Genomic DNA, 8,076 nt, shown 5'->3' with positions numbered 1-8,076 from the left:
TTTATTTTGTGACATGGAGGGGACTAACTTTAGTAGCATGATAAAGAAGCCAGACCTTTCACAGCAATCAATAGTTGTTTTTTTTAAGGGATATTATAATGTCTTCAAAACCAAACAAATAAACTAATAACACCAAGGGAACAACATCTAGGGATCAAAAAAGAATGAGCGTAGTCCATTAGCAGTTTCTGGCAGCCTGAGGAGGAATGATAGTAACCGGAGTTGTTATTAAGAGAGCATGAGCAGAAAGGAATGAAACATAAGGGAAAATCTAAGATTGTAATCATTTGCCTCAAGTTACTTTAACATGAATTCTATGAAGACCCTCAGAGATCATTTATTTATTTAAACTAATATTCAACAATATTTCCTTAAAATCTAAACCATGAACAATGAATTGCATTTTTTAGAATAGATTTCCTATTATCTGAAGGTCTATTGCAGAGCACTTGTATAATAATTGTTATTCACTGCTGATAAACATAAACTCTTGACAATATGCAAACCAAATCGTTTGTATTTAAATAGCATGTATATATTACTACCTCTAAAGAACAAAATGTCTTTAGTATCATAGTCTAAGATAGGTAAAACCAAACTCCATTAGAGGCAAGTTTTTCCTCAATAAATGACAACTACTTTGAAGAGCAAGTTACTGGTGGTCTAATATAATAAATGCAGAGATAAGTACTTATTTTTGCCCGAAACTGTCACAAATGTATTGGGTAATTTGCTTTCAGAAATGTTTATAAATATTTACTACCTAATCTTAAAAATAGTTATTTTTTCCAGATAAGAATTATTTAAAAATAGAAACGAAAAATATCTTGCCTGAGTCTATGTAATATTTTATACCTGAAATTCATTTACCTAAATATTATGATGGAAATAAGTTCATTTTAAATAATCACTAAGTAGAGCTTTCTACATACTCTGTCACCATACGTTCAGGCAGAGATAATCACTTATTCATCTCATTAAAGGGAAATAATTCTTAGAAAATATTAATGTTCATTGCTCTGTTACTCTCAATTTCTCCCATTAGAATCTTGTAAGCAGATTTTAGTGATGCCTGGATAGTCATTTTACTGCTATTTTGTGATTCTCAGTATAGCCATTTATTCATACACCCACCACTTTATTCCATAAATTACTGAGCCCTAATTGTGGGCACGGCATTGTGCCAGGCATTCTAGAGCAGAGAAAGTTGAATAATTTACAGTTTCAACTTTCAGTGAGCTTACAAACAATGAAGGCAGAAAACCTCCATGCAAAATATGGTAACATAAGGAAATAAGATTGTGAAGATAAATGGATCACTGCAATCATGTGAAATCAAGTAAGATTTGAAGAAGAAGATGGCATTTGAACTTTAGCTTGATATATAAATTATATTTGAACAGATAGGGAAGGAGGAAGGACAAATCAGATGAACGGGTTACTAAACCAGGTAAAAGCAAACAGGTAAAGCTGAAAAGTATAGAGCAGGTTTGGGAGAAAGAGACAAACAAGTAGCTGCATAAAGGGGAAAAAGGGAGACAAAGTAAAATGGTATATATAGTGACCAGGTAATAGTAGGTATTGAATGCCAGCCTATAAATATGCACTTTACATTGTAGAAAATGAAGAGCTATGAAAAATGTTTGAAAAAGTCACATCAAGGTCAAGGTATAGTCTTTGAGACTAGGGTGTAGGATGGATTATGTGGCATTGATCTTGGAGTCAGGGAGAATAGGCTTTCTAAAAAGTCTTAGCAAGAGAAATGGGAGTTGAATTAGAGTAGTTGCACTGGAAATGTAAACGAGAAAACAGATGAGAGAAATATTGTGGAAATAAAATCAATATGTCTTGGAGACTGGATGAAAATTGGAGAGGCAAAAGCAGGAGAGAAACAAAAGTCAATGATAGGCTTGTTATTACAGTCCTAGGTGGATAGGAATGGTAAAATAATTAGTAAAAATATGGATTTAAGTAGAGACATACCAGGATGTGGCAAGAGATAAGTGAAGACTGAAGTGTTAAGTTTTTTGGCTAGGAGATTTGATTTGAGAGATATAAGCAGACTAATGCAGCAGATCCCAATCCTGGCTGATTATCACAGTTATCAAAGGAGGGTTTTGACCCAAACAAAACAAAATTATAACAAGAAGTTGTCAGGTTCTATCCTCAGGAGTTCTCTTTCAGTAGGCCTAGGTTGCATCATGGGGTTCAGTATTCTTAAAAAACTATTCCAAAAATCAATCAGCTTTGGAAATTATAGATCTATATAACACTGTGCATGGAATGATTAAATAATAATGGTACTTAGACTATTCCTTTCTCTTTGTGGGAGGAGGTAATGCAGAAAATATGACAAAGTCATTTATAGCTTAGAATCCATCAGAAAGTAACTCTTACCTCCAAAAAGGGATCTAAAAGTCTTTTTTTCCCTATTACAACAGAACACTCAAGAGTCGTATTTGACAGTAAACATAAACAAATGGCATTATGTTGGAGAGGCATAGCTGAAGAGTGCTATGCAGGTGTTTCATTGATAATTGCCATAGGAAAACAACATTTTGCAGGGCATTATGGAGGGAATCAGACTTCTTCCAAAATCAACTAATAATAATTTTGTACTTCAAAACTACAAAGAAAGACACATAATGGGACCATAAATAAAGCTTTAGAAAACACAGCAAGAGAAAAAGAATTGAGGAAGTAAGAAGATTAAACAAAGGATAATTATTCATATACTGCAAATCAAATTGAAAAGAGTTACCCAAATGGTCAGAACTATAGATAATTCAAAAGGTAGGACTGAGCAGGTTTTACTGGAGTTCCATGTTTTTAATGGGTTTTGAATTACCAACTAGGTGTAGAAATTCAATTATCTACAAGAGATCAATTAATGTGTAGTGGCTAAGTATTAGGTACTCAATAAAATACTTGTTGAATGTATACAGATCAAAACCAATACCATCATGCAATTTTGGTTGAGAAAGATTTCTGAGACAAATATATATAAAGCACTAAACATAAAGGAAATGACTAATGAATTGAACCATATAAAATTTAAGGACTTCTTTTCATCAAAAGGCATTATTAAGGGAGTAAAACTGAAGAAAATTAAGAGAGTGGAAAAAGATTTCTCTGGCCCAAATCCAAATAAAAATTTAAAGTTTTTAATAAATTAAAAGTTCTCAGGAGCAGCGGATTACCCTGTGCCTGGCAAAACGGAGCTTGAGGCCATGAGAAGATACACCAGCCCAGTGAACCCGGCTGTCTTTCCACGTCTGACCATGGGGCTGTTGGCCACTGGCATGTTCTTCACTGCCTGGTTCTTCGTTTATGAGGTCACCTCCACCAAACACACTCGGGATATCTACAAGGAGCTCCTCATCTCCTTGGTGGCCTCCCTCTTCATGGGCTTTGGAGTCCTCTTCCTGCTGCTCTGGGTTGGCATCTACAATATGAACTCCCAAGGGTTCCAACCAGGCGGCTTAACTGAATCCCTGCTTTTGTAAATTCATTTTTTTTGTTGTTGCTATGTTGGAAGTGTCCCACCTGCTGCTCACAATAAAGGCAGATGTGTGACCAAAAAAAAAAAAAATTCTCATATCCAAAATGCATACAGATAACTCCTACAAGTCAATAAAAATATAGAAAAATGGACAAATAAACTGAACATTTATTTTAAGAAAAGAGAATATCCAAATGGTCAATACATTTATAGAAATATATTTAATCTCATCTGGTAAATGAACATTAAAATCACAAATAGATACCCCCACGTTCCAATAAGAATAGCTAAAATGAATAAACTGATTATACCAAGTATTGATGAGGACGTCAAGCACATGAAACACTTATGCAATGCTGAAGGAAATGTATATTTGTACAATCATTTGGGGAATCTGATTGGCACTTTCAGCAAAAGTTAGAATATGTGTACCTTAGGACCTGGCAAATTCTACTCCTAAGTGTATATCCAACAGAATTTTGTGTGTATGTGATGTATGTAAATAATGAATGCTCATAGCAGTGTTATTTAGAATATCCCCTGTTGAAAATGAGACAACAGGTCCAAAATGGAGTCACTTATGCAAAGCCCCATGTCAGCAAACCAAGACTTAATACCTAAGCTATTGCAGTTTCAGCCTCTCCTAGGAACATAATCTTAACCTGTTAGTCTAGAATTTCCTGGTCAGCATTAGGGAGGTAAGCTGCCTGATGGACCCCTGCTTTTCTGCAATGAAAGGTGACCTTGCCTGCAATACTCTTTTCTTTGTTAATGACTTTTTTGTTCTACTCCTTTTCTTCTATCTAAAAACCTCTCCTTTTCTCCAGCTCTTTGGTGTGTTTTTCTATTTTCTACTTAGGATGCCTCCATTCATGAATTCATGAATAACTGAAAGAAAAGCCAATTAGATCTTCAAATTTACTCAGTTGAATTTTGATTTTTAACACTTGAAACTGGAAACAACTTAAGTGTAATGCAAGATTAGAAAGAGTAAATAAAGCATGACACATTCATACAAAGAAACACTGTACAGCAACAAAAATAAGGCACTATGTTACATGTATTAAAATGGATGAATCTGACAAATGTAAAATTGAGAGAAAAAGAAAAACACATAGGAATGATTCTATGTAAATGAAATGCAAAAACCCCCAAAACTAGACTTTGGTTTAGAACTCAGAGCAGAAATGATCTCTAAAGAGGAAGTAAGGCTAGTAATTAGGAGAGAACAAGAGAGGCTTCTGGATTGCTAATAATATTTATTTCTTGACCGTGAAATTGATAACACAATTGTTTAATCAATGAACTTTGATGATTTGTTTGTGTTAGTGTGTCTATGCTTAACTTAAAAATATTTATATTTAAATATTGTGTTTCCTAGAGAGTGACTCGTTTCTGTGGTTTCATGTATTAGTTAATTGGTGTGTAAAATATTTCACATTTCCCTTGGGTGTACACTACTCTTAATCTAAGCCATTCATCTTTATCAAAGTTGGTTAGTAAAACACTAAAATGACCATTAAAAGAATGTAAAGGAAGCTGCAGGTGGGATTAACATATTTGTAACGCATATAACTAACAAAATGATCAATACAGAATATACCAGGAACTCCAAACGGTCAATAAGAAAAAAACAGACAACCCCATATGGGGATTGCCAAATGCCCAATAAATATAATAAAAGTTTTTCAACCTGGATGAAAGTCAAGGCAATGCAATTTAAAACCACAGTGTAATACCACTAGACAACCACCAGAATGGATAAATTTTAAAAAGACTGACAATGCCAGTGATAAGATGTGCGGTAACAGAAACTCTAATACCCTGCAGGTGGGAATGAAAACTGTTACACCACTTTGGAAAACTATTTTGCATTGTCTAGTAGGGTTGAAGATAGGCCTGGCCATTTCATTCCTAGGCTTCTGTCCCACAGAAATGCACATACATGTGCACTAAGGGATATTTATAAGAATGTATCATTGGTCCTTGGCATCACCCATGGCTTACTATACAAAAGTTAAATGAAAGTAAATTAATTACAGATACTTGCAACCACGTGGATGCATCTAAAAAAGAAGATGTTGAGAAGTTGAGAGGTCCAGGTCAAGATGGTGGAATAGGAAGATGCTGTCCACACCTCCTCCCATCAAAACTATCGCTAATATAGAACAACTATCTATGAGAACACCCTGAAGAATAGCAGAATAGATTTCCTACAACTAAGGATATAAAGAAAAGGCCATGTTGAGATGGTAAGAGGATCAGAGACATGGTCTGGTTAGAACCCACACCCTCAATCCAGCAACCCACAAATGGGATATCACAATTGTGGAGTTCCTCCCCTGAAGAGTGAGGGGTCTGAGGCCCACAACAGGCTCCACAGCCTGGGGGACATGTACCAAGGAAGATGAGCCCCCAAAATGCCTGACTTTGAAAACCAGTGGGGTTTACATTGGGAGAGCCATAGGGCTATGGGAAAACAAGACTTTGCTCTTGAAGAGCCTGAACATGAACTCACTCACTTCAAGTCCCAGAGCAGAGGCAGCAGCTTTAAAAGTGCTTGGGCCGTATGAGGAGATTCATTGACTAATTTTAGAGTGTGTGCCAGAGGGGCAGGAATTTGGTGGAACTTCCTCCAAGGATGGAAGCACTGGAAAGTGCCATCATTTTTTATTCTTCTTCTACCTAGCTGGCCCCATTGTGATGGGCACTATTTCTGTCACTATCTATTAAACTAGATAGTACCATGTACCCCCTCACAGCATTCCCCTGAGGACTAGCCCTGCCCAACCCAGTGGTCCTAGCCAATCACTCCAAAGTGGCTGCCTTTCCACCCCACGACACCCTGGTTGGCAGTGGCACCCCTCAAAGTGGCTTCTACCTTACCCCACCTGGTGGGTGGCCCTGGCCAGCACTGGCACTCATCCAAATCAGTTCCTGTTCCAGGGGACCAGCCACACACATTGTACAACCACAGCAGTTGCAGCTGGGCCTCAAAGACAGGCAGGGCAAAGCCAGTCCTTCCACCAGCATGCCAACAGCAAACACAGCCCAACCACAAAAGGAGGGTGCATGCAACCCCCACAGAGGACACCCCTGGAGCACATGGCTCTGGTGACCAGGGGGGATTGTGCCACTGGGCCCCATAGGACATCTTCTACATAAGGCCACTCTTTCAAAACCAGGAGAAGTAACTCATATGCCTGAAACAAACACAGAGAGTTAGACAAAATGAAGAGACAAAGGAATACTTTCTAAATGACAGAGCAAGACAAAAGTGCCGTAAAATAACTAGATGAAACGGAGATAAGCAATTTACCAGGTAAAGATTTCAAAGTAATAGTCCCAAAGATGTTCACCAAACTTGGAAGAAGAATGGATGAACTCAGCGAGCCCTTCAACAGCGATAGAAAATATAAAAAGAACAATCAGAACTGAAGAATACAATAACTGAAATGAAAAATACACCAGAGGGAATCAACAACAGATTAGAGGATGCAGAAGAACAGATCAGTGATCTGGAAAACAGGGTAGTGGAAATCATGAGAACAGCAAAAAGAAAAAAATAAATTTTTTTAAATGAAGATAATTTGTGATACCTCTGGGACAACATCAAATGGACTAATGTTCATATTATAAGGGTACCAGAAAGAGAAGAGAGAGAGAGAGAGAGAGAGAGAGAAAGAGACAGAAAACCTGTCTTTGAAGAAATAATGGCTAAAAATTTTCCTAACCTGGCAAAGGAAAGAGATACCTATGTCCAGGAAGCACAGAGATCCCAAACAAGATGAACCCAAAGAGAAACACACCAAGACACATTCTAATGGAAATGTCAAAAGTTAAAGAGAGCATCTTAAGAGCAGCAAGAGAAAAACACCTAGTTACATGCAAAGGAACCCCCATAAGACTACCAGCTGATTTTTCAGCAGAAACTTTACATACCAGAAGAGACTGGAACACTATAGGCACAATAATAGTCACAATAGTGGAAAGGAAAAAATCAAAACCAAGAATGTTCTACCCAGCAAGTTTATTTTTCAGAATTGAAGGATAGATAAAGGGTTTCCCAGACAAGCAAAACCTAAAGGAGTTCATCACCTCTAAACCAGCCTTACAAGAAATGTTATAGAATCTTCTATAAGTGGAAAATAAATTGCCATCACCAGACACAAGGAAATTATGAAGAAAATATTTCACTGGTAAAGGCAAACGTATAGTAAAAGTAGTGGATCAACCACCTATACAACTAATATGATGGTTAAAAGACAAAAGTAGTAAAATCATTTGTATCTAAAATAATTTGTATGCAATACAAAAAAAATTAAATGATGTTGAAACATAATAAATGGGGATCAGTATATAAAAAATGCAGTGCTTTTAAAATGTGCTCAAACTTAAGTGACCATTAACTTAAAATAGACTGCTATATATGTAGGTTGTTATACATGAACCTCATGGTAACCACAAACCAAAATCTATAATAGATACACAAAAAATAAATAGGAAGAAATAAAAACATTACACTTAAGAAATTTAACAAATCACAAGGGAAGAGAACAAGACAAGAAGAAAGG

General features: G+C 36.4%; 1 protein-coding gene across 1 annotated transcript; it reads left to right on the top strand.

The window, feature by feature from the left end:
• Window positions 1-3,224: 3,224 nt before the first annotated feature.
• LOC130708208 (transmembrane protein 258-like) lies at window positions 3,225-3,506 on the top strand. Its single transcript, XM_057546329.1, has one exon. The coding sequence runs from the start codon at window positions 3,231-3,233 to the stop codon at window positions 3,504-3,506; it is 276 nt and encodes a 91-aa protein (XP_057402312.1). The 5' UTR covers window positions 3,225-3,230.
• The last annotated feature ends 4,570 nt before the right edge of the window (window positions 3,507-8,076 follow it).

Source organism: Balaenoptera acutorostrata, chromosome 5, assembly GCF_949987535.1.
Source record: "Balaenoptera acutorostrata chromosome 5, mBalAcu1.1, whole genome shotgun sequence".
NCBI classification, from domain to species: domain Eukaryota; kingdom Metazoa; phylum Chordata; class Mammalia; order Artiodactyla; family Balaenopteridae; genus Balaenoptera; species Balaenoptera acutorostrata.
The sequence above is the reverse complement of the archived record's forward strand: the minus strand, read 5'-3'. Positions and strand labels throughout refer to the sequence as shown.